Raw genomic sequence first — 26,707 nt, forward strand, 5'->3', positions numbered from 1 at the left:
GAAGTTATTATCCCTCAGGACAGTTAGACAAGAGACAGAAGATTCCTAGACAGGGTAGGTGACCACATGGCTTCAGTCCAGGTGACAGTGGAGGTGGTGAAGCTATTTGACTCTTGCTGAAACGTTGATGTTGTGTGGAACTTGACCTGTAGGCATTGTGGGATGGTTGTGATGCCAGAACCAGAACTTAGTATGATGCAATGCTGTGTGCAAAAAAAAAGGACTGAAAAGAAGGGAACTGTGTGTTCTCCAGGGCCATTGACTGGAATGGAGGTCTGAGGGATTTGTATTTGGGCTGCAGATACCATAACTCCATGTGACTGTCATATAACAGTTAACCAAAAGCCATTTGCCCTTGTCCTGTCACTACAGGTCCTTGTAAGAAGTCCCTTTCCATCTTTCCCTTCAGGTATTGAAAGACCACAATTGTTCCCTTACTAGAACTTTTTAGGCAAGAAAGCAATTTCTGATTATTTTAGTCCTTTTTTCCCTCTGCTTTTCATTTTTAGGTGGTTTTAAAGGCTTTCATTTGGTTGAATCGCATTTTACTCTTATGGTGTGGTGCAGTCTCACTTTTGAGAGTATGAAAATAATTTTTGTCTTGCACAAGCCAAATTAGTAAATGCAAGTAATGCTCTGGTTAACATTAAATATGAATATGTGGCTATTTGTTTTTTCTTAATTAGTAATACCTCTATTTCCCATGTTCATCATGTAGATGGACTCATTTTTGTTTGCTTTTTAGTTTGCTAAACTTTGGAATGCAGTGTTTATTCATATAAAGCAACACAAAATAACAACTGTGTCTCAACTAAAGGAAACCTTAAAATAGGAGTGCTGAGGATGTATTACACACACTCAAACTACTTTACATAGAGATCTGTGTCATTATATAGAATATTTTGAGACAGGAACATCTGTTCTGGAAATATCACACTATTTATTTTCTTATGTGTCTTTTATGAGGTAAATGTAAAATTCTACAAATGCTTTGCAGATCTTGAGAACTAGTTCCATTGGTCACCATTAGCTCTCAGATCCCCAGTTTAGGGCATCATTAACTCTTTCTTGCTTGTGACATTAGCAATAAAAGTTAGCTATTAAACTTGTATTTTAACCTTTTTTGCCTTCAGTCAGTGTTCAGTACAAAACCAGCAAATTAAACTGTTGCAACGACATGATGCTGAGCAAAAGAAAGGTAAATCCTATGTATCACTCTGTGGCATCTATCATGGCACCAGTAACATTTTTCTTAAAACTTTTGTTAGGTTACTAGACAGTTAAAAGGCTAATTAGCCTCCATCCTTTCTAAACTACAAAGGCCAGATTAATGATTGTTGAAACTGCAACAATATTGTAGTAAAAGTGATAGCTATATGGCTGACTATGCTGTTCTCTCTTAAAGCCCCTCTTAAAGCCCTGATTGCCAATGCAATCATTTTTAGACAACCCAAAATGAGCTCTAAATTGTTAGTTCCTAATATCTTAGTAAAATATGGAGTTTGCTGTTCAGTTTTAAGAAATCTATGCATGAAATAAGTCATCAGGTCAGCAATGGTCATTAAAAGTCACTGTTCTTCCAAGTCTGAGCTTATTAAAATTCTGGGAATACTGGCACGGATCTAGCCCTCTCATATTTGTGTGTATGAGTAGAACAAATTTTTGGTTCTTTTCCTAAAGCTTCAGCTCCTGGACTCATATAAGTATTTGAGAACATCAGCTCTTGCTAAACAATCAGAATTCAATTCTCATGGCTGCAGAGTGCAAAACTCTAAGGTTTCATTTTCAAGAGGCAATTCTTCCCTTCAAATGGAAGGGTTGGTGTTTTTCTAAAACTTTATATGTGAAGTGTACTGTTTGTTGCATGGGAACAGAATGGGGTTCTGACTCTGGATTTGATGTTGACAGTACTGCTGACCATCAGACATAATGCACAGTGCTGGGAGTGTCTCACTGTGTCTTGGTGGTCGTTTGCTCCAGCCTAAAGCAGATAGAAAATGCAGCATTGTGAAGCATCTTCTGGGTTTTCTCTGCACTGGTGTACGTGATGGCATCAATGACAACAGGGCTGTTGTAGGACTAATAGCAGTTCCATTTATATTTGGCTCCTGTACAGATCAGATGGCCTCTTGGTTAGTATCCTCAAAATAACTTTTTTTTTTATTTTAAGAGAAAAGAAAAAAGAGTGATAATAAATGAATTTTTCTATTTTAATCAAACCCTGCATGTTCAGAACACAAAGCAGAGCAAATTGTTGCTCAATCACTATTGGTTTTTCTTCTTTCAAAAAAGCATTTCAGTTGGGTTCAGTCATATCTAAAAGAGACTTCATTTCTTGGAGTTCAGTTCTGCAACCAGCTGAGGAAATTAGTCATAAAGGACTGAGACCTAGGCAGATATTAGAAAGCTAACTATGGAAACCTTTCACACTTAACTCGTTCCTCCTTTTCCACCCACCACAACATTGGTAGTATCCTGCTTAACCTCATATGTACTTACACACAGTCTGCAAATCTGTAGCAATCTTCCATCCTTCCTCCCCGTATTCATAGTTAGGTCACTGAAAATAATAGCATCCCTTCCACAAAGGCAAAGAAAGGTGAGGCAACTGTAGGTTCACCAGAACATTCTGAGAAAAATATTTCTGCTTTCTGTCATTCTGTAAATCAGAGTAAAACCCAACATACTTTTGTTTCTAAACCATAACCTGCAAAAGATAGAGAGTATGCCCTCAAGCAGCTGTGTGAGGTACTACCCTCTAGTACCTCCCACAATTCTTGGTTAGGAGAATTAAACAAAGAGCTCTCCCAGTGCAAGACCTACTTTCTACATTTGTTTCTGTGACATCTGGACAAGCGCAAAGCTTGTTACTCTCCAACCATTTATTTTAAAGTTGAACTGAGGTGGCTGACAGTTAGATTTGAATACCTGGAGTGACATCTCTCATCCAAGGAATTTGACTTCCCACAGGGAGCACATGAAACAACTTGCTGTCCTGGACTCACTCATTTTCATCTGACTGTGATAAGATCCCTGCTATTTTTCAAAAAAAGCAAAGGAGATTGTCACAATGTCTGAGGCCAGTCAAATCAATATATTTGATAAAATACAAAGGATCTTTTGGCTCTGTTATTACTGCCTCTTATTAGAAATAGGAAGGTCATGAGATTTTTTGATCAATGGCCAATTTTTTTGTTGAAAAAAATAAAATCAGGTCAAAGTAAAACTTTAGTTTTATAGTGAAGTGAAAAAGTAGGAAAAAAAGCCCAAATAATAATGTTACCTAAAAATAAGCATTTGGGGTTTTTTACCCTCTTTGTTGCCCTTTCCTTTCTCTTTGTTTTTGCCTTTTGCATTTAGGCCTGTTTTGAAAGAGAGTTGCAAATTTTGTTTTGGAAGATAACACTGGGAAAATATGTTGACCTTTTGAAATTGAAATGCTTCATTAAGATATTATGTAGACAAGCTGTTGATATTTTCAAAACTCTTTTGTTTTCAAATGAAGCTCTTTGGTAACTGCATAAGTACATCTGATCCCTTGCACCTAAACTGTATTTTTTAGTAAAGGCAGGCTTCCTTAAACATCTTCCCAACTCAAGGAACCATGAATGTTTATTTGCCCATGGCAACAGGAGCTAGCTTTTCTTCTTGGGGTCTTGGGGATCTCGGTGGTCCCCTGCATTGGGAGGAGATGAAGACAGAAAGTTTGAGAGTCAGTGGCAGAAAATGCAGGCATGTGACAACAGACTTATCACAAATACTCTTGGCCATAACACATCCAAGGTTTTGTATTGTAAGAGCACCAAATCACACGCTGCTGAAGTATTTCAAGTGGACTTACCTTGCAAAGCTCAGAATGCCTTCAAGTCAGTTGCAGAATTATGCATTTCCCACAAAAAAAAAAATTATTTGACTGATTTTGCCAATTAAAATCACACACACCTGAAGAAAATCATGCAAATTTGAAATAGGCTTTTCATTTCCCAAAGCCACGGAGTAGACACAGACCGGGGAGTACAATCACTTCCACCTCTGAATTAAGCCCTTTCATGCTACAGGAAGTCCTAGAATCCATACTGAAAAAAACCTGAGTCACCTCCTGGAATTTCTTTTAGCTGAAGAAAAAGAGTCAAGAGTGCGCAGAGACCCCCAAACCAGTGTTCTTACTGGGTTGAATTCAGTGTTCTGGTCCTCATTTGCAGGGTAATCTCAGCCAGTATGGTCACGACCTCCAGCAAGAGCTATGTTATACTGGAACAATGGATCTGTCAGCCTCCTGAGTGAAAGGGGTGTGTGCAAAGGACAAAGGTTTCTCAGCAGCTGGCTCATGAAACTGGAGTTCCTGCCTGGAAGGGATCAGGATGATTAAAAAACTCAGCACCTTCTAAGGAAAATGGAAAACTCCTTTTCTTTGCTCTTCCCACAAATGCTCTACATGACAAAAACAAATTAAGTCCAGCCTCTGCTGCCACTAAAAACAAAGAAAAAAATGTTATTTGCAGGAAGGAAATGACTAGGCTATTTCTGTCTATCTACTTGCCATAATTTGGGGATCTTTATAGTGTTGCCACTACAAGGGCTGGTACCTAGTTGGGTGGAACAGGTACAAACTGCAAAAGGATTAAAGATATTTATTTGCATAACACTATTTTTTTTCTAACCCTTCATTGTTCTGATTGTACTTCCTGCCTCAGTCCAGGCCTCAGAGCTGAGCAGGCCAGCAGTTCTCTCAATATGAGAGAGACCCCAGGGTTTGGTGCATCATGCCTGAGAAATCTTAGCATTGGTGTTCTTCCATTTCTAAGTCCTGTCACGTGGTTTTGGTTTTTTCTGCAAAATTATTTCAACACCACACTGGAAGTCTACAGTGTGAGCCATTCCAGATGCGTTTCATTCTTCTGGATCCTTGCATGCTCCAAATGATCTATATGTGTTGATATTTATGCCTCAGATACGACTGGTCTGTTCACTTCAGTCAGTGCACTTTCTATGATCATTGCCTGTTCGCTTGTTTTCCTATAACTGTCTCAAGGCATGGCACCTCTGTGGATGACAGCCCATGTTTACTGTGTTCCTCTGGCTCCTCTCCGTCTGCAGGGGCTATGCAATCCTACACATGGTCGCTCACCTACACTGTGACAACAGCTGCTGGGTCACCTGCTGAGAATTCCCAACAGCTGCCCTGCATGAGGAGCCCACATGTACCTTCATCATCTGTCACACACCGGATACCTGTTTATCCCCACAGAGAAGAGCATGGGTAAGGCACTTCTCACTGCCTTGGGTTTTCTGATGTGTTTTTGGTAGGATTTGGATGAAATTCTGCTTTGCTGTTTTTTTTTTTTTAATACAGTGAAAGCTGTTTCTTGATGTAGTTAAGTCTGTATTGCAAAGATGCTAGTATCATAATTCTTTGGCTGTTGTTGCTATTCTATAATTATATTATGTCTTAGTTTTATAATCTCATTTAATTCTATTCAAAACTGCAGTAGGCCTGGAGGATATTTTCTAAAATAGAAGGCTTAAGTAGATTTCTTCTCTGATTCCTGTTTGCCTGTGCCATGTTTGAAAAAGCTAGATGTGCCTAGAGAACAACCCTACTGTACCATGTGTCAGGAGAGGTGATTCTTCTCTTTTGCTCAGCACTGCTGAGACCACATCTGGATCCAATTCTGTGCTCCCCAGTACCAGACAGACACAGGCATGGAGTAAGTCCAGAAAAGGGCCACTTTAATGATGATGGTGGGACTGGACCATCTGTCATACAAAGAGAGACTGAGAAAGCTGAGGTTATTTAGCATCGGGCAGAGGGGGCTCAGGGAGGGTCTTATCAGTGCGTATAAATACCTGCTGGGGGGATGTAAAGAAGACAGAGACAGGTGCCTTCCAGCAGTATTTAATGACAGGACAAGCACAAATAGAAGTACGAGAAATTATTTTAAAACATAAAACAAAAAAGTTGTTTTAGTGTGATCAAACACTAGGGCAGGCTGCCCAGAAAAGCTTTGGAGTTTTCATCCTTGCTGATGTACAAACTCCAGCTGGACACAATTCTGGGCAGGCTCCTCTCATGGACCCTGCTTTGAGCAAGGGGCTTAGACTAGATAGACTCCACAGGTCCCTTCCAACCTCAGTGATTCAATAACTGCTGTTAACCTGCAGATTAAAAAATGTCCACAGTTTGGTCATACAGACACATTATCACCATAATATTCTAATATTCTCCATCACCAAAATTTGCTCAAGGCTCTCAATTAAAACAATTACAGGTATAAATTTATGTAACATTATTTCTTCTGGAAAAGCTTTGGACAGTTGATAAAGCTCTCAGTGCTGTTTTCATTAAGCAGCATTTCTTCTGAGCCATCCTTATTTGATTCAGTGCATAACTCACAGATGTCCATAACTAACACACAAGTCATAAACTGATTGATGGAGAAGGAATAGACAATATAGCAATATCAGCAAATGCCCAGGTGGTGCTATGATGCAAGAGGTTCAAAAGGTTTTACTGCGTTCCTCAGTCTTGTTGCAAACTCATTAACTTTGCCAGAAGTGTTTTCCTAGTGTGAAAGACTCTAAACTGTTTGGAAGGGTATCAGTAGATTAATTTCAACCCTGCATCTTATTCCATCTTGGATGTGATTGGGTTTAGATATCTGCTTGAATGTCACTATTAAGTTCTTACTGGGAAAACCTGGATAAGGAGAAAGGGAACATCTTTCTTATCCAGAAATATGACTGTTAGGTGGAGGCAGAAATAGAGCAGCACAGATGTTCCAAAGCTGAGAGTATTCAAGACTTGGAACAGACCACAGTAAGACAGTGTCTATGTTATGTGTGTATATGTGAGAATTTGTTGTTTCTGCAGATATCTCTTGCCTCTGCTGTTGGATTATGGTGATTTGAGGAAACATTTTAATCTAGGTGAATCAGCTTTTCTGAGAGACAACAAAGATTGGATGTTCACATGTTCACAAAACTGGGGAGATTGCAGAAAGTGTTCATGCATCTTCTGTTAGGGAATGGTTCAAACAATGGTGGCTAACACTGACTCAGTAGATAAGGAAACTGCTCCCTCCTTCGCTTCTGGATGCCCCCAGGCAGGAGTTTGGGATTCAACAAAGAAAGTAGACAGGTTCTCCAACCTCACATCCCACTCCCTTATGGAGTTGGCTGTGCTAAAGCTGAACATTGTATGCTTCAGATTCAAACTAATTCACTTCTCTCCCTCCCAAAAACAAACATCTGACTGAAGCACATGGAGGTGGCTGAACTCATTGTAGTTCTTCAAGTCAGGGCTTACCATACTTCCTCAGCCTGGATAGCAATTTCCTGGGAACATGGCATTAGATAACAATAAAAGGGAAAGACACTTTCTCCTCAGAAAGTGCAGAGCTGAGTCTGCAGTTTAAAATTAGTCACAGAAACATGCTGGGACTCTCTATTTGATGTTGTGCTGGGCACACACTTTCACTAGTGGCATCTGCTTCCCATCTGAGCTGGAAAATATCTTTTTGAAAAAGATTTAAAATATCATCCTCCTATTAAAAAATAAAAGGTATGTTTCATAAAAGTTGTGGAATGATTAGTGCGAATAAATTATTGTGCATACTAAAAGTGGCTTTTGATGTATTTTAGATACACAGGAAGTTACAACTATGGTAGCTACAGCAACCAGCATCCCCATGCAATGCAGAGTCAGTATCCATCCTTACCACATGATACTGCTATTTCTGGACCACTTCACTACTCAGCTTACCACAGAAGCTCTTCACAGGTAATCTCCATTTATTACTTGATGATGGTTGTTATAACATTTAAAATAATTACATTTTTAAATTGATCAGCATATTAGCTGTCTGAATCCATAAGCTGTCTAGTTATCGATGGCTCCTCTTTTTTTTTTTTTTTATTTTCTAATATTACCTAGGTATCTTTTCACTTCAGTGGAGATCAGGAGTAGCTTTAGATTGTCGGTATAAAGTATTAACTCTAAAATGCAGCAGTCTGGATCTGTTTCTGTTTTAAGGAGTAGCTAAAGCAAAACAATTATAACTATTTGTATGATTCTTAGGAGTTGGGAGCAGGAAGAAATCTCTAAGAAGAAATAAAAGTGTTTTCATTTAGCTGAAGATGCAAAGGCCATAGTGAGTTCTTGTGGGGTCTCTGCTTTTGAGGATACCCATGTTTAGGAATTTGCCAAAACAGTGAGTTCTGCATATAGTTTGAATAACTTCAGGACACCACTGCAGAGGTTGTTTAATCTGTATCCTGTGATGTCCTACTAAAATGTTTAGAAATTATACCAATAACTCTTCCACCTCACAAAGCTGAGCCAGTAGGAGCCAGCACTGAGGAAGTGTGAAGATCAGATCTGGCAAGAGTTCCAAAGTAGTGCCACTGTTGGAGGGCTCATGTAGTTGGTGCTTCCTCAGTGTAGGCAGCTCCTCTCTGGGCTCTCTGCTGGAAGACTGGCAAAGGGCAGACACAGGCAGAAGGTGATGGCATCGGGATATACCACTTCCACTCACATAGCACCACTTACCCTCTACCAGAAATTTATAAAAGTGTATGAGGGACTGCCATGCTTAACAATCACCACTGGACTGCAACAGTTTCATACCAGATGCAAATGAATTTGGTAGTGCTTTGAAACTGAGCACAAAAAAGCTGCATCTTATTCTGGTCTTCAGAATCAATCTGCCACAGGACCTTAAGGAGTTATTTCTCCTTTTTATGCTTAATTTTCCCTAGCTGTAAGATAAGAATCACGGTATTGATCTCCTCAAAGCTTTTTGAGACCTGTACAAACCCAAGATGTTGATTTGGAGCAGCTCAACAATGGCTTAGGGAAAGGACAAGCTACAACTTCTCATCCATTTGTGTAGCACCTGGTCTGTCAGACTACATGAGGTGTCTGGCTTTGTCTGAGGGTTTTTGCAGCTGCTCTATCTTCAGCAGGAAAGTGAATGAACATTGAAGTGAAGCGTCCTGGGACAGGTTTGTTTTCCTCCATTTGCCAATATAGGTCTTACCCTGTTCAAGAAACAAGTAAAGCAAATCAAGATCAACACATTTTTAGTTTACTCATATCCTGGTTAACATGCTGTATGCAAGCAGTAGCAAACATTGAACTCAGGCAAATATCTTTCACACTGTAGTAGGCTGTCTCTACAAGTGCAGATGTCAGAAAATTTTTTTCTCTCTTGCTAGTCTTTGAAACACTGTCCTGAACACATATGAAGAACAGCTATGCTTTAATGATCACACTTTAAAGGAAAATTATTTCAATTTCTATGTGGCACGTTCTTTCTCATTCTGCTTATAAACTGAGATGGAATTGCACAGCAGAACACAGCCAAAAAAACCCATATCAATGTGCTTGTTCTGTATTGAGAGGAGTTACAAACTGGAATCTTACTTTTGAAAAATTATTTCAAAGTTCTTAACAGTTTGACATAAAATTTGCTGACAGTGTTTTTAAAGCTAAGTTAGCTCTGATAATAAGTCCTTTCTTAGCTACTTTTAACCAAAAAAAAAAAGTTAATAAGATGTACTTAATAAGATATTAGGGAACTGCTCTTTTTCTATTGGTCTTTGTGAGGGGAACATGTTGAAAGGAGTTGCAGTAGGACTCGTGATGTTGCAAAATCAAAATACAGGAAGCCAAATTTACAATGAATATATCAACAGCTGCCACTATACTTGAAACCAAAGGGGCTGCAATGTGCAGAGCTGTGGGAGTATAATCAGCTGGGAAGAGGAGGCTTTCACCATAACTTTCAAAAGAACTCTTTGTTATAATCTACATTCTGGCCAAATATAGAACTTTGGCTCAACTTTAGCAACTATTCTACCATGCTCTTTAGGACAGTGTCTAGGGATTAACTCCTTTGGGGAAAAAAAAAAAAAGATCTGTGTGTGTGGTAAATTCTCTACAAACATGGATTCAGGGAGAGCCCTTGTCCCAGACAAGGATCTGAGCCAAAGCAGGTGGTATGTAGTTGTGGTGGGGTTTAAGCTGCAGCTATTAATAACTATTTTGGTCTTTAAGAACATCATATCCAACCTCTTTCTATGGAAGAGAGGGCCACACTCCAGGTTTTATCAGCTACTTTGAGAATTTTGATTTTGTCATTGGAATCTTGAGAGTGAGGCTGTGCTAGGGAAGAAGTAACACAGATGTAGATATTTTACTATTTACTATTTTAATATTTATTATTCAATATTACTTTACAGATCTCAAAAAGTGCAGGTGGGGGTCTGGCAGTATAGGCTGACTAATTTCCACTGATGGCTAAGACTCTTTTTGATGACAGGAACAGTCTGTTCAAAGCTTGGTCTTAATCCCAATTTTTTCTTCTTCCCTCACCATCTGTGAGTAATTCTCAGAACAGTTCTTTACTTGTAATTCCAGGCCTGATTGCTCATTTCTTGACTTGGCTTACTGGCCAAGAGCCTGGCAGACAAATGAAAAATGATCTACAGATTGATCTGTTACTACCTAATTTCCTAAGCCATAGTGCAGGATTACATACAATATTCTTGTGCTACTCCACCATCATATAGATGGGGATTATTTTTTTTTTGTGTGTGTGTGTGTGTATGTACGTCAACATATCTATACAGAGACTTTATTTCATCACTTCTTTCTTTTTTCTGCTTCTGTGGTTTAGGTACCAGGTGCCAGGGTTGAAGTTATGCAACAACTCTTGCCTAAAGCCTCTGAGAGGTCTCATCAACCTATGTTGAGTTTAGTAGAGAGTTACAACACCTTCACAAAGTCACAGTGTAGGCTTGACTGGCTTCTGAGCGCAGCTTTTATCTGCAACATTCACCCTGGCTGGACAGGTCTTAATCCTCTTTCAGGCTATCCAAAGTATTTCAATTCACATAGTTCTACCTTTTACTTAGATACAAACTAATCCATGCTGCAGTAATCTTTCTTTGTAAATTTCAATGCTAACACTTTTAGTAGAAAGAATAAACCTACTAATAATTAGAATAATCTGCAGTGGTACACATTTTAACGTATCTGGTAACATTAAAAGATGCACATCTTTAACTGTACGTATCCTAATGTGTAGCTGTAGTGAATCACACTGTAGGTTCAGTTATCCAGGTCTTATCCCTAGCAATGACCAGAAACAGGTGTGTGGAGGAAAAGTCTTAGAAGTAGGGTAAGTAGAAGGTAGTCCTTTCATCAGCATAGCTATGGTGCCTTCGGCAAGAGCGAACCTAGGGATATCCTGAGTCGGAAGCAGCAGTTGGAATGATGTTTTTGTAGCAAACCACTCTCCATTACCCTGTCTTTGAGCTTTTTTGTACATATGCACTTTGTCAGGCATTGCATGAAACACTCATTCTCTTGTTATTGCATTGGGTGCCCTAGGGTTTTTTGAGTGATGAGGAATAGTGAATATTCATTCCCTGTTTATCTTCTCTCACCATTCAAGACATTATGGATCTGCACCACTCCTTCCTCACCTCCTCCCTGTCATCTCTTGCAGAATTTAGCATTATCATCTCTTTAGTTGCTGTTGTGACAGTTGCTCTGTGCACTGGAGTTATCCAAGGACTGCAGGGCTGTGAATGTCCTGTTCTCTCAGTTGTGCTGAGCAAGGAACCTGATGGAGCTGGAGCTCCCCTCCAGCCTTTCTGCGCAAACCTGACTCTCAGAGTAGGTAGGAGGGCTCAGCCAAGAAGCTGCCACATTAACCACCTAGATCTGAGAATCCCTCCTTGATGCCACACTAAACACAGCTTCATTTTACCTTATCTCCTTTGCTGCTTCCAAAATGGAACAGCCATCTCCGAACAGTCAATCTCAGGTGATAGAGAGCCATAGAAGCAGCACAGCAACATTTCTCCTTTTGTACCATGCTGCTCCTATCTTAAAGACAAAAATGAATCTATTTGTTTGTTTGTTTGTTTGTTTTTGCTGCCTTTAAGCTGCATTTATGAAGATCATAATTTACTTCCATGGTGTGGGCAGCAGAACAAATCACTCTGGAAAATGCTGCAGCAGTACAGTCTGCTGTTCAACAGTAGACCAGGTCTGGACCTCTCAGAGGCCCAGAGCACAGTGTTTGGGCCATAGTTAAAGGAAATTTAAGCAGTGTTATTACTCTGACTCTCCTGAACTGCTCTGTGGAGTGCAATGGTCTCATAAAACTTCCCTGGGTGCAGCATGCAGCACAACTCAGTTTTTCTGTAAAATACTACATGCCACAATTCCACTAAACCATGTCTTTGCTTCATATATCTCTGCAGCAGGATTTTCTAGAAGCAGTACTGGAAAACAGTACTAACTTTTTTGTGACAATGGGGGAGCCAAAGAAATCCTCTCTCAGACAGAGCCCATGCTTCAGTGTCCATTCATGTTGTTCTGGCTCATCTACTTTGGGAAAAAAAAAAAGGGGAAAAGTTCTTAATCTTCCAGCTTATACACATTATAAACTCATGACTATACCAGTGCAGTAAGAATAACACCCTCCCCAATAACCACTCTGTCATCAAACAGCTGGTAATGACAGAAAGACAGAAATACTGCCCAAATCCCACCCATGCAGCAAGAGTTCATTGTTCCCCAACTGTATGCCATCATAAGGGCCTCGAGACTGTTAGCATATAATTGAAGTAATTATGCATTGAATCCAACAGGAAACAGATGTCTTCGTTTGAGATAATTACAAATAGCATTTTCCTAAGGCTCCAAATGCCACTCCCAAAAGTACCAAAATCCCTTAGATGGACTTCAGAGTTTCACTTGGCTTAATTAACAGATTCAATAAGGTTCAATTTGTGGAGAGAAGGGTAAATTTAGGGTGATAAAGATGCCTTTAATCAATAGTATCAATTATGTCATTTTATAAGATTTAAGCATCTTTTTATGAAGTTAATTTATAGTCAGCTCTCCACAATTCAGTACTTTCTGAACTACTTGCAAGTCCTAAAGTAGTAGCTAACATGCAATGTTAATTTACAGCATCCAGCAAAATGGGAGCTAATACAAAGTAAAGTCAGAGCCACATTCATAAGGAAAATATTTTGCTGTTTGGACATTGAAACCTTTAACTTCCATTTATAATTGGTTGGTGAGTTGAAAATAGGGATAAAGAGATTATTCTCCATCCTTTCATTGTATAACCTCAGCCTTCACTTCATGGGAAGACATATTTAATGTTGTATTTTCTAAAATAATACTAAAATAAATGGAATTAATTTTACTTTTTTGGGCAAGGTCTTAACAATAATCTGCTCAAAGTCTCACAGACTTAAAGGGCTTCTTGTCTAGGTCTAATGGCAGCAGTAGTAACAAGTGTGAGTCAACCCAGAAAATGGTAATTTCCTGTCAAGAGTCCTCCAACAAATGTCGCTTTTATATCTGGCAAAGATCACTAGGCCCCAGTGTTTTGAGTTCAGCTTAAGCACTCTTCATTAACCGGATGTAGAGTGTGAAAGGTGATTCAGGCAGCATGGGCAGGCATCCGCCCAGATGGCTCTGCTTTGGACACTCCAACAAGGCTGAATAGATGCTTCATTGGGTGAGTTAATAGTCAGGCAGGGGCCAACGAGTACTTTAAAAATATTGTCCTTCAATAGTCTCTTCACTATAGGGAAAAAGAAGCCACTGAGTCATTTGTGATTAGCTGACCTACCATTACAAAACTTTCCATCTTGCATTCAGTCATAACAGAATTTATTGTAAAATACTGGATATTTAGAGTCCATGTTATTTTCAAGCAATTATTCTTTTTACATTCATGACACATTCATAAACACAGCTGCATCGGGTGCGCTCGATGAAAAGGAAAAGCAGCACACTGTATCCTGTCCCCTCATGCAGAGCCATTCCCCTGCCTTCTCAGTAAGCCTAAGCATGGCCTTTGGGCTGCATATTGGAGGAGGAAAATCTTTCTTTTTTGGTGCATCCTGAAGTTCATTCTGGGAGCCAAGATTTCATTCACTTACTGGCACAAGTTTTGTGGTTCCAAACGACCAAAAAGACATCATGTGGCTTCCCCACATATTGCTGTGTACAACAAGGGGACCCACCACAATATTCCCAGAGTTCATTCTCTTCTTCTTGATGATAGGTGAACATTTTTGCAGTCTACAAATTTTCAAATAGCAAATTATCCTGGCTCAAGACGGATTTCTCTTGGCATTTGTAAGGGATATGAAAGCACGTAATTCCCCTGTTAGAAGTCACAACCTTTGTTTCAAAACCTCAAAGGAAAATTGCACTGAGACAGGATGGCAAAGGCTTCTGTTATGGTTAGCAACAGAATAGCTCAATTATCTCATTGTGAGGAAGACAAGAGAGAATCACTGGTGTATTATGGCAGAAGTCTAGGGTAACTCTGTTATAAGTACACTCTTTAGTACAAGAACCTACAGTGATTTCATGTATAGATCAATGGGTAATAAAGGCAAAGTCCACCATAACTGGTATCAAGTAAAACACTACTGAAGACAAGGAAGAAAGTTTTTAGCTTGGGCCACATATTGCTTCAAAGCTTGAGTTTCATTGTTAATGGTCATTGGAAGTTCTCATCTTCAGTGAAAGCTTTTGGAAAGCCAACAAGTCTGAAGACTTGGTTCTCCTTCAAAGGAATATAAGGCTTTTTCTGCTCAGTATGTAAGCTCTGCTGAACTTTCCCACTGAAAAAACTTCCTGTGGGGTGAATTTGGAAATTTAGATGATGTTTTAGAAACCTGTTGTCAGTGTTGCCAGGACAGCTTATTCTGGAGCTGGATTAGCAGAACAGCGTTGAAATGTCAATGTTCCAGGATGGTGCTGCAGTCTAATGCCCCATTTCAGCAGCTGTGATGGCACAGGTAGATTCAGCCTGTGTGGTGATGGGAAGTACAGGCTAGATAACACCTTTGATGTCTTCCCTCTCATCTGCTTACTGGCCTGTGTCCCCAGGACACACAGGGATGTGCTAAATCGCTAACTACAGTATGTTGGCCAAAAAGTCTTTTTCTCCTCTCTAGTTAGGAGTGGCCAGCATGTGGCTCTGAGCTGCCTGAGGCTTGTGAACTGTTCAAATACATTTGTCAAGGCTGGCCTGGCTTCCTGGCTGTGCTCTGAAGGGAGACAGCACAAAGTCCTCATGGAGACACTGCTGCAATTGCCTTGGGCTTATGTAACAGCTGCTTATGCAACTGATTAACCCTGGGCCCATCCACAGTGGTGTAATGTAATGAGACCCCTTGGGAATCTCTGCTACCTCCCCTCCTAGGAGCACCTACTCCAGCTGATCTCTCCATAAGCCTCCAAAACATGAGGGGTTTTGCAGCAGTAGAAAGCTTTGGCATGCCACTTGCAAGGTTTGTAAGTATCAGAAGTGATAATCCTGCTTTGGTGACAGCTTTCTAGTTAAAGAAATACAACAGCGTCAAACAACCCAAGATACGGAAATGTTAAATGTGACACTTTTTGCAGAAAAGGTATAAAAATGTAAAATGTAGAAGCTTTGAAGATATATGGCTGGCCAAGAGTAACAGGGATCCTCACCATCTCTGTGACGCACATGGATAACGGGGACAAAACAGGGAGAGCTGTTCCTCAGACAGCACACAGATTATCTACTCCTGCAGGACGGACAATAAGATAAATACATGCTAAGCAAGCCCTCATAAGCACAATTTACTTTCTGTTGCAGTCTGTAGCTATAGAGGGCAAAAGCTGTTCTGTTTTCCTTCCTATCTTGTCCTTCCTTAGTGGAAGCCAATTGTCAGACTTTGATTTCTAGTTTCCAAGTGTCACTGTGAACAGCTGGGAACTAGAAAGATTCTCCTCCTGCCTGCCTCTTTCCATAAGTTCTCCAATTAGCTGCTGGTTCTGGGGCCAGACCACACTGCTTTCCTGAAGAAACTGTCAGGATGTCTTGTGAACACTTTAAAGGGAAGGCACTTTCCCAGAAATAAAGATTCTTTTGCTCCTCTCCCTCAAAACTCATTTAAGTGAGGAAGAGTTAGGACATTTTATTTTCTGATTCTTAGTAAATAGCAAGTTTTTGAGTAAAAATGGGAGAAAAAAAGATAAATTAATTAAATTTATTTTTCTTCTATTTTCCAGATATATCTAGCACTTCAATAAATTAATTCAGTATTTAAAATCAGTAACTATTTTACAAGACTTTCCCTGAAACTTTGGTTTACAGCAGACAATGGTTATCTGATATTTCACCTTCAGTATGGTACCTTGTTGTTGGATAGCCGTTAATTCATACGATTTTGGCTTTTCTAAACACAGAATTGTGACACCACCAGCCCTTATTTTAAAATGAAGTATGTGGCAGATGATTCTTTGATTTCTTTTTTTTTTTTTAATTCTAGTACCCCTTCAATGGTCCAACATCAAGAATGGAGCCCTGTTTGATGAGCAGTACTCCCAGGCTGCATCCCACACCAGTGACTCCGCGCTGGCCAGAGGTCCCAGCTGCCAACTCCTGCTACACAAGCTCCTCCATGCACTCCACGAGATACGGCAATTCCAGTGACATGTACGCGCCCTTGACAACACGCAGGAATTCTGAGTACGAGCACATGCAACACTTTCCTGGCTTTGCATACATCAATGGGGAAGCCACTACAGGTTGGGCTAAATGAAGATGACTGGTATCAGCTGAGCCCACACACTTACAAGAGTTACAAAAGCTTCATGCCATGTGGGTCTTTTTGTGGACGTTCTTCAAGGAAGGTGAAAATGGAAAAGATCCTGGGCAGATAAATATTGTTCTTAACATGGGCAGATTGCAGACCAGTATGACCGAATGTTCCTGTAGCTGAAAAATGCTTTTGTGCTGTTCTAGACCACTTTTTGGGCCGATCGGTGCCTTTTTTAATTCTGGGACAACCCTGTGTTCTCTAAGTTTGAGTGAGCCAGTTTTACCCCCTCTCTTATTGACAAACATTAATGAGTCTTACAAAAAAAAAGTACTGAAACAGGACCTATTTATAATTTGAATTAAAGACAGAAAATTTGCCCTCAGCAAAACTCCATCATCTGTTCTTTTAAGCTCTTAATGCATTCCTTAAAAACTATTCTGCCAAGTCATCACTTACTTATATCATTTCCTCTATCTGGTTCCTTAAAAGGACATGTGTTGCTGTAGGTTTCAGTTTACACCTAACTTTGTATATTGATGCACCTTTCTGTTGATCTAAGTAAGTGTGATCTTTACAAAAGAGAAGAAAAGACATGTAGCATTGAATTATACACTGCCTTAAGTTGACTGTTGTTCTTATTATATATGTATTTGTGTTGAGTTTGCACAATCTGGAAAAATCTAACTTCTCTGGTTAGTAATGACAAGGTAAGAAGGGACTTGGGACTGGGAAGATTTTGAATTCAGAGCCACGTATGTTAAATATGATGATATGAAGCAATTATATAAAGGAAATGGCAATGCAAACATGATTATTTGCTTAATTATCTATTGTCAGGTATGAAACTGTTCTCTCAATTCCTTCACGTGATGATAATTCTCTATGCGTCTATAAAAGCAAAATTCAAAGCTGTGCCTTTGAAGTTATTCTGTACTGTGTATGTGTGGAAAAATGTATTGTATTTTGGGGAGAATTTTTCTTAGACATTTTCCTTCAGATTTGTAGCTATTTGTGAGTTTTTGTTAGTTTTTATTAACATAGCTTTTTTCTTCTGTATTATAAAATGCACCAAGCAATTATGGTGGACCTATTACCCTATGGGTAAGAAATAAATAAATGGAAATATGACAACAGGCATTTTAGTAGTTGTTTTGTAAATAAAATCTTTGATAGCACCCAGTGTGACAATAACCGTGTTTATGTCTAAATTGGACATAAGTGTTATTTGTACAGTTGTGCAAGGTATATGAGGGATTTTCACACCCAAATAAAGTTCTTGAAAGTAAATAGATGCCAGTTCAATTTACTTAAATACAAAAATTTCTACAAGCTCCAGACCTTCAAAAAATGTTAGACATCATCATGTTTTTATTCAAGGATGGACTTGAGAACAGGTACAATTCATGGCAAATGCGTGATGCACCTCCACTTGCCTGATGGACTGGTGATCATGACCTGCCAAGGTCCCTCCAAGGACCAGATGCCTTGCTGAGATATCTGTGGGTAGAACTGACCAGTAACTCAAGGCTGGATCTTTGGAAGGATCAGTATGGTGGCGAGCCTAAGCACCACTCAAGGGAAGCCAGAAGCACTTCTGCTCTTTTTTATAGTAAATTTTTAAACCAAAAGAAGCCTAACCCCCATTGACTGAAAAGGAGGAGAAAATGAGACTATTTTAGCATACAAATATTCCATATCCTTCAACACTTATGGGGTCAGCTTTGCTACCCCGAAGAGCTCAGGCTGACTGTTCAGGAAGGAGGAGGGATATCGGACACAGTGTGAGACCCAGAAATAATAAAACATTTCTGAATGGAGAACTGCAACATCCTGGGCCTCTTGGGAGAGGAAATTCTGACCAACAGCAGCACCACAAAGCTGCTCATAAAAAAGAGCTAAGAACATCATCAGCCAAACAGGGCTTGAAAAGTCTTTTGCAAAAAAAAGCCTCCATATTATTTCTTTTTTTTTTTCTTTTTTTAAAAATGAATTGAAAAACTTGTGTTGATGCCTCAGGAGTGCACACTTCCAGCTACCATTGAACTGCTTCCTGATGAGGGCTTTGAAATTTAAAGTAGACATTCATGGGGGGCAGTGTATAGAATGGTGGAACAGAGGCCACCTCCTGCATGAGAAGAGCTGCGAAGTAAAGCAGGACTGATCCTGGGCCACTGCAGCTCAGACCCCACAACAGCAGCACAAACCATGTCAGCTTTCAGGTCACAGGCTGTGCACCAGCCTGGGGAGTGCAGCAGCCTGGGGAGAGCACCATAACCTCTAGGTAGAATGTCTGGTGAGGGGCAAGAGTGTCTTAAGTCATCCCAGTACAAACTGTCAAACCTCCTGATTCAGAGTCTGCGGGTTGTTATTTAATTATTTTCCTTGACCATGGAAATTAAAAGTTGGGGTTTTTTTGCCTAGCCATGCATTTATGTGCATATGAAGTAAATATGTGACTATGCAAACGTTGCTGATGAAACTTTTACACCACATTCTGAAATATTCAGTCTCAATTGCAGTTTCTCTTCTGTTATTTTTTCCTATTTTCTTCTTTCTTTCCTTTCTTTCCTATCTTTCCTCCTTTTTCTATTTTTTTTTCTCTTTTCCTTTTCCCTTTTCCTTTTCTCTTTTTTTTTTTTAATTTCTTGCTTACATTCTCTTTTTTCCTAACAAATGCACATTTTTATAAAGATGTGATCTTTTTCATGGGCTAAGACATATAATAAATGATAGATATATACAGTAGAAGAGAAACTAATATTATACATTACAGCATAACTGACATAACACATTTAATATTTTTGAACAGATCTACACACACACACACACAAATGTATATATGTATGTATGCCTATAAAAATCCACTACAATTCTTCAAGATTTTTCATTACCAGGTAGAAAAAAGACTCAGTGGGGGAAGAGCAGTGAGACCTCCATTCAGTAGCATGAATCCTGTTTTTGTCAGGCTACCTCTTGCTGCAAAGGTCGTTACCCTTTGACAAAAATGGCCTCTGACCTCCCCAGCCCCACAATTCTGTTGTGACTGACCCTGAAACCCATGAAATTCAGGGGCAGACATTGCTTTGGAAGGTTTACATAAAGCTGACTAACATGGGAAGGGCTCGTGGTATGCACCCATCTGAAAAGGTCTGGCAGTTCTTTGGTAGAGGATGCAATTTATTCTGTCCTTCTCTTTCATTGAAATCCTAATCCTTCATATACTACATAAAGTGGAAACTAAAACACGTTGATGATGAATAACAATGTGCCTTTGAAGGGCAGTAACAGTTTCCTAATCTTTATTTTTCAGGTTTTGGAATTTAAAAAAAAATAACTATAGGCAAGTAAAATGAGTGTTTTGCTGTGCTGTGAAGTAAATCTAAGCAGGCTTATACTTTTTTATAGAGTTGTAAATCTAACAAGCAAAGGACTCTTTTCATTGGGTTTCTCTCCAAAGCTCTGTTAGTTTACAGGTGGATCAGACTCAGAATTAATGGCTGCACACTGGATGACTGGATTTTGTTACTCCTTGCAGTCCGGTGACTGTGCTATTCTGGATTTATATTTCAGTTCTTGTGGCAAGAAACCCCTAAGGAGGAAATTCAGGTTCTGGTTTGGGTCTGCATCTTAAACACTGCAGACAGGCACCGTCACATCTGACAACCTCTGGGCTCTGTCCATCTGCAGATGCAACCTCACTGGTGTTTTCTGCTATGGAACCAGTCATTTGTGAGATTAAAGGTTTCTCTTTCTCACGGATTCCTAAACTGAAGGAATAAAGATTTTGAGGAGAGACCGGCCACAGCTCCATATGAAGATACTTGGGGAGTGGGTTTTGTTAACTTCAATACATCATCTTCTGCTCTCTGGACAATGAATTTCAATTACAGGGCACCTTGAGTTTGGAAATGCTGTGGATGTGCTCAGAGTGGTTAAAACACGCGGTCTTGCAAAACCTTTATAGAGACACCGTTCACCTTTGCCTCGCTCTGCCAATACACCTTCCCCTCCTGCCACCTCCTGAACAAAACGCAAAATTTTCGTGTATCACCATTGCTCTGGTAGCTTAGACTTGAGACTGGTTTTGCTGCAAGACGCTGTGGCGAAGCCTCGCTTCAGGGAACACTCACAGACTTCGCCCGCGATGCTTAAGCCTAAAAGCTTAAGAAAAAGCAGCCAGGCCTAGCTGTGGCAGCCCTTCGCCTTGTGACTGACACGGTGTGCACAGGGCAGGTCGCAGGGAGCACACAATCGGCCAAGCCTAAGGAAAAGGGAGGGAAGCGCCGGGCAATGCCCTGTGCCGCCGTGCGTCCCGAGAGCGCGCTATCGCTGCTCTTCCCAGTAGGAGCCCTGGGCGCTGTGGGCACGGACTGCAGCACCCATCGTGCCCCGCGGCAAGAAAGCACGGCACACCCCGCCGGCCGCCGCGCCGTTGGGCATCCTGGGAGATGGAGTCCTCTCTCCGCAATAGCTGGCCGACGGGATGGCAGCCAATAGGAGGGGTCGGGAGTGCGCGCCGTCGGCCCCTCCAGCCAATGGCGCGCGGACGCTGCCTGGCAGTCCGGGCGGCTTCCGCGGAGCGTCGGGAGCGTCAGGGGCCGCGGGTTGCGGCGCGCGGGCGGGGCGCGGCCGCTGCCGGCGGTGCCGGACGGGACGGGACGGGACGGGACGGTCGGGAATGGAGCGGGGCGCCGAGCCGGGCCCGGAGCTGGGCGCGGTGCTGGAGGCCGTGGAGGGGCACGGCGGCGGTGGCGCCGAGGCGGTGGAGCGCGTCCTGGCGTGGTACAACGAGGAGGTAACGGGTCCCATCCCCCTCCCCTCTGTGCCGCTCCCTCGGCGCTGTCGCCGCCCCGCCCCGCCCGCCATCGGCAGCGCCGCCAGCATCGTCCTGGACCTGGGCTCTGCAGAGGGTCCCCAGCGCTCACCGCTCTACCGCCATGGCCCCCGCCCCTCACAGCCCCTGCCCGGCGCAGCTTCCCGCCCCTCCCGTGCGCTCCCCGCTCACAGGCCGTGCAGGGCACCGCGGCCCTGCCGGGGCGGAGAGCCGTGGCAGTGGCTGGAGGAAAGCAGACTTCCAGGGGAGCTCAAAGCTCGGCCCCGGCACGTTCGGTCTTGCGTTCTGCACGCCCAGTGGGTAGTGTGGGTTATCGGTGATCGGCTGTAAAAGGAGCTGTTCGATAGCGTTCATTTGCGTCACAAATCTTTTAACCTACGTACACCGCTAGGCAGGGGTCGGATAGAAGAACACTGAGGTCTCTTGGTACCTGTCCACCTGCCTGAGGTGCTGCCCTTTGTGGGCAGCCCTTTGTCACCGGGAATGGAGAGGGCTTTCCATCGCCTGGACAGCGACGGTGTCAGTGTTCAGGGGATGTGTGTGAAATGGGCTGACAGACCCCGCTTCATTTTTCTGTGTTTCTGGCCAAGCAAAGCGAAAGGGGAAGACAGCTTAGAGCAGGTTGAGCTTTTAATGCTGGCAGGTATGAACAAGTAGTAAGGGTCTACTGCTTTTGTAGTCTGATATGGATATGTTCAGACAAGAAGTGAAGGTGTTTCCTGTTGATATGGGGAGGTGAAAATCAGAGTGAAAATATATGTTGGGTTAATCTTTTATTACTCCCCCTCCTTCTGATAGGGGCATTTTGACACTTAGATTGTAGTAGAGCAGCACAGTCCATTCTGAAAGATTATGTCTCAACCCATCAGGTGGCTGTCCTTTGTATATGTGCTTCTGTGAGTGGTACACAAGTCTCTAAAGCTGGTGCTGACTCAGGGTTTGGCTTTGGCTGTAATTTAAGTGCAGTCATGTTGAACTAATTATTGACTGAAATTTAGGAATCTGTTTCAGGAACGAACATTCAGATCTTTAGTTAAAGTTTCATTAAATCGCTTTCTGGTTAGGGGAGAAGCCAAATGAACATGGATGTGATGTGGGTATTCATCCTCTAAGAGGGGTCTTGAAATTTGCTATCTTAAGTGCAACGTATTTTACACCTAACAATTGTCGGATCGGCGGAAGAAATGCGGCACTCAATATGAGTGATCAGCAAGTCTCGAAGTTTATTGATAGTTCACACATATTTATATTGGTGTTAATGAAGCTTATACATATTGCAAAGCTGAGCTCGTTATTGGTTAATTACTTATCGGTCAACCATGCCTACTTCTATATTCCTATAGTTATTTTGTTACTACCTCTACATTCTTGTGGTTATTCTGCTGAAACTATCCTCATATTTTTGGCAAAAGATCCTCTCCTCTATCCTGTTGTTGCACCAAGGGCACAATGTCCTTGTCAGTGGTTGGACACTGACTGCTGAGTCCTAGACCTGTCCCCTTCTAACTTAACCAATGGTATTATGTCGCCGTGACCTTTCTCAGCTAGCCAACTGTCCACAAAGCTCTCCACAAACAATGGCAGTAACTGATTTCTTCACTCAAACTTGGGCTTGTAGAAGAACCTTGAGTCTTGACATAGGCTGCCGTTGGGTGAAATTCAAAGGTAGAGATTGATGCAGCTGGAGGGCACTCTGTCTGAAGGATTGGTAGATCAGGAGTTCATGGAACATCTGTTTTAACTTACTGACCTCTGAGGTACAGAGGAATGATTCTGATTGGAAAGAACCTTTTGTTTCTGTCCTTACTCCTCAAAGTGACCCCATGTTAAATGTGTTCTGTCAGAAAGGATGCACAAGCATAATTTCTTAATTTTGCTGTACTGGATTTTATGCCTTCTCAGCAGCTTTCCCAGGTGAATTATTTAGGCTTGAGTTGAATCTTCAAGGACAGAGTTGAGAGCTCATGCACCTTGTGTTCTGACATTTCAAGTATTTGCATGAAGTTTTGGAGTTAAGTGTGTAGCTAAATACTTCTTTTGGAGTGGGTGAGAAACTTTAATGCTGTCTCAGTATGACATTGCCTTTACTGCATTTCTTGTTCAAACTTTTTAATCATATTTCCTCTATCTCTTTTTTTTGTACACTTTGTTACTGACACTTTGTCTATGGGCCAGCAAAGACTGGGCAGAGTACTCCAGGTTCCAGAGCTTTAGGTTTCCCTGGTTTTTTTTTTTCCAAATAACGAATGAAATATACTTTAATTGAAAAGAAGGATGGATCAAGTGTAGTTCCAAAGTGCAAGTGCCTATAGAATAACCATAATGAGAGAAATTAATATGTCTGTTGGTGCTTCTCTGTGCTGTCCTATTTGCAGTGATTATTCCAAATCTCTGTTGCTCTACTGCTTAGGCTTGTTCTCACTACATTGCTTTTGTAAACTTGCTAAAATGTTCATGTGCAAACATAAAGGTTGCATTCTCTTGGTTAATTGCTCATCATTCAATGCTCACCTGTCTTTGATTGGCATGTTGCTGAACTCCTGTTGTCTAGTTGGGAGCTCTGTAAGAGAGAGGAAGGGGATTATTTGCCTATTATTGAGAGAGGAGGGGAATGATTTTCCTAACATCCTCAAGGCTCTAATTGATGTTGGTAACCTTTCTGTGTAATTGTAAGCTTGGGTCATGAAAGGTAAGAAGGCCCATGAATGTGCTATGGAAAGTCACTTTTGTTTTCAGTCGCTTGCATGATGTAGCAAGTTGCATGTTAGATGTAGAAATTGATATTTTAATTTTTTGGAAGCTGTTAATCATGCTTGATCATTTATATTGGAAGTTTTAAAATGTTAAGAGAAATGTCTGGTATTAGTGCTGTTTTCTTTGTCTGATGAGTAATATTTCACTAATAGCATTCTTCAGGGTGCTAACATGGAACTAGGCCCGACTGCTATTTGAAGTGTTTAATAAAAAATAAGGACTTGTAGTTAGACCATGTCTATCTTTTGTTTAACTGTACCAGAGAAACAAATACCTTGGTAAGGTGTTTTGGAAGCTGCCAGAACACAGAAACTCGTAGTTTTTGTAGCAAGGCTTATTTGATTTGTAGTACTTGTTTTCTGGGCAAGATGATGCCATGGTGGTTCTGGTTTGGAACAGTCAGAGCAGTCAAAAGCTTGTAAGCAAGATCTGTTTGGGGAAGAATCTGGGTAGTGAGGTATGTGTAAAACACAAGGCAATCTCTCTCATTTTTCACCCTGTTAAGTGCCATGTGTGAGGTAGTTGACTCACATCCCACAGATAAAAGCTTGCTCTGCACCAGTAGTAATGTGAAACTCTTCATTGGAGGCACTTACTGAAGCTTTTGCTGTTGGGGAGGATGGGAAGAGGAGGGCATGGTTGTAGCCTCATTATCTGAGGCTTGGTTTAACCAGAGCCCTGGAGTTTTGAATAGTTTTGCTGGTATTACATCCTCTGCAGCTGCTGTGCATGTAACAAACAAACTCTTGTCTTTGCTTACAGAATCGGGCCACTTTCAGGTTTGACCCTGCAGATGAAGACAAAAGAAGGGTGAGTAAAATAGGCTGTAGAGCTGCATACCTCAATGTAGAAGTTAAGAGTAAAGGCAGTCTCTCAACTTAGCTGCCATTGTGAAGTGGTGCAAGCAGTGAGTATAAAGTTATAATTTAATTGTTGCTTCTTCATTCCAAGAGACATGACAACTACACATTCCCTTTTTTCTCTGAAATTCCCCTAGCAAAGGCTCTCAGTGTTGAATGAAAGTAGTTACAGAAAAGCCTATAAATGATTTTGCTGGGTACGGATTTGAGATGAGGTGGAAGAATAAATGTAAAGATACTCTTCTGTATCTACTGAGGTAAAATTTTGCCATAGATTTTTCAATTTTCTCTCTTCTCAGCAGGTAACAATATGACAGATGTATTTCTTGTCTATGTGAGATGCTTAAAGAACACTAGGGATTAAGATGAAGGGATAAGTACAGAAGAAAACTATTAAGCTATAAGGAAGACTGGGTTGCAGAAGCCTGTTATTCCAAAGGTGCTGTAATCAGTGAGATGTGGTACATGCATCAGGTGTCAAAGCTGGGAAATGTGAATTGAGCTGTCCAGGTGTGGTAGGGCTTAGCACGTCCTTTGGGATCCATTCACAGCCTTGCATTTAAAGCTTGGACATGGAAATTTTTTTTTCCTGTTGTTATTTTTAGAGTGTAAGATGTAATACCAAGCCCCTTTCTTTCTGTTGTGTAATTAGCTTTGGGGCTGATTTGCATATTTATTCAGAAAACGTTCATTAGTGAATGAGGCTGTATCTTTCTGCTATTTCTGGAATAGTCTCAAAGCTTGAAATCAGAATTGCAATATTCCTACAAGGATAGCTTGTCTGAAATTGGGCACACATTGTTTCATTCCACGATCTTATGCTAAATCTAAATATTTTAAGGTGTTATGTTTTGGGGTGGTTTTTTTTTGTTTGTTTGTTTTTGTTTTTTTTTGTTTTTTTTTTTTTTCTGGTAGAAATGGATGGGATGATAAGTCTGCCAGTCTTTTGCATTTGCAAATCCAAGTTGTTTGTACTGTAATCTTCAGTTGCAATTCCTTGTTACACAGAGGACTCAAAGACCTCTTAGCTTTGCTTTATCTATGGCTTTACTGGAAGCTCACACTCAGTGATGTAGTGATGGACTCTGTGTGTCCCTTCTGATCTGTAGGAGAACTCACCTGGGATCTGGACTTGGTGCTTACCTCTGTTCCCTCACCATCCCTCCCATCCCTTTTTACAGTGTGCTTGAGCGAATGTCTAGTCTGAAAAATTGATTGCCAGCTGCAGAACACAGGAAAGGACAAGAGAGCAAAGGCCAAATTGGCAGAAGCCAAATAAATACAATGAGTTTGGAGAGGTGAATGTAAGTTACACAGTATGAGGATTTTTTTTTTAAGCAACCCATACACACCAGTGACATGCTGAAAATACAAAAGATAGAAAGGCCAAAACTATGGCTTGACTAGAAGCTGGTTAATTGGACTGAGTAAATTGTTCTGCAGTGATATATGACTACCAAAGCATGATGGTTTTAGGCTGTAACCTAACTAAATCAGCAGTGAGTTTGTGATAATGAATTCCAGGAGGAAAGTAGGCTCTGTCCTCCAGAAGACAGGAAGAGAGGTAATGCTATCAAGTTTGTCTATCTGAACATAGCCACAGGACTGTAATACATCACAGGGTGATAAAACC

General features: G+C 41.0%; 2 protein-coding genes across 7 annotated transcripts in view; both read left to right on the forward strand.

The window, feature by feature from the left end:
* The window catches only part of RFX4 (regulatory factor X4), an 87,520-nt gene extending 69,719 nt beyond the window's left edge, over positions 1–17,801 (forward strand). For all 6 annotated transcript variants that reach the window (XM_071422699.1, XM_071422696.1, XM_071422698.1 and 3 more), the window contains 3 exons: positions 5,098–5,260; positions 7,642–7,780; positions 16,354–17,801. In XM_071422699.1, the coding sequence (XP_071278800.1) occupies positions 5,098–5,260; positions 7,642–7,780; positions 16,354–16,626 (575 nt within the window). In that variant the 3' untranslated portion in view covers positions 16,627–17,801. The remainder of the gene's footprint in view (positions 1–5,097; positions 5,261–7,641; positions 7,781–16,353) is intronic.
* A 3,393-nt stretch (positions 17,802–21,194) lies between these two features.
* Positions 21,195–26,707, forward strand: part of RIC8B (RIC8 guanine nucleotide exchange factor B) — a 33,062-nt gene continuing 27,549 nt past the window's right edge. Inside the window, exons 1-2 of the mRNA XM_071422702.1 lie at positions 21,195–21,421; positions 24,977–25,024. Of these exons, the coding sequence (XP_071278803.1) occupies positions 21,305–21,421; positions 24,977–25,024 (165 nt within the window). The 5' untranslated portion in view covers positions 21,195–21,304. The remainder of the gene's footprint in view (positions 21,422–24,976; positions 25,025–26,707) is intronic.

The sequence above is a fragment of the Agelaius tricolor genome, unplaced genomic scaffold (genome assembly GCF_023055355.1).
Source record: "Agelaius tricolor isolate 1412-34295 unplaced genomic scaffold, bAgeTri1.0.p SCAF_3, whole genome shotgun sequence".
Taxonomy (NCBI): Eukaryota; Metazoa; Chordata; class Aves; order Passeriformes; family Icteridae; genus Agelaius; species Agelaius tricolor.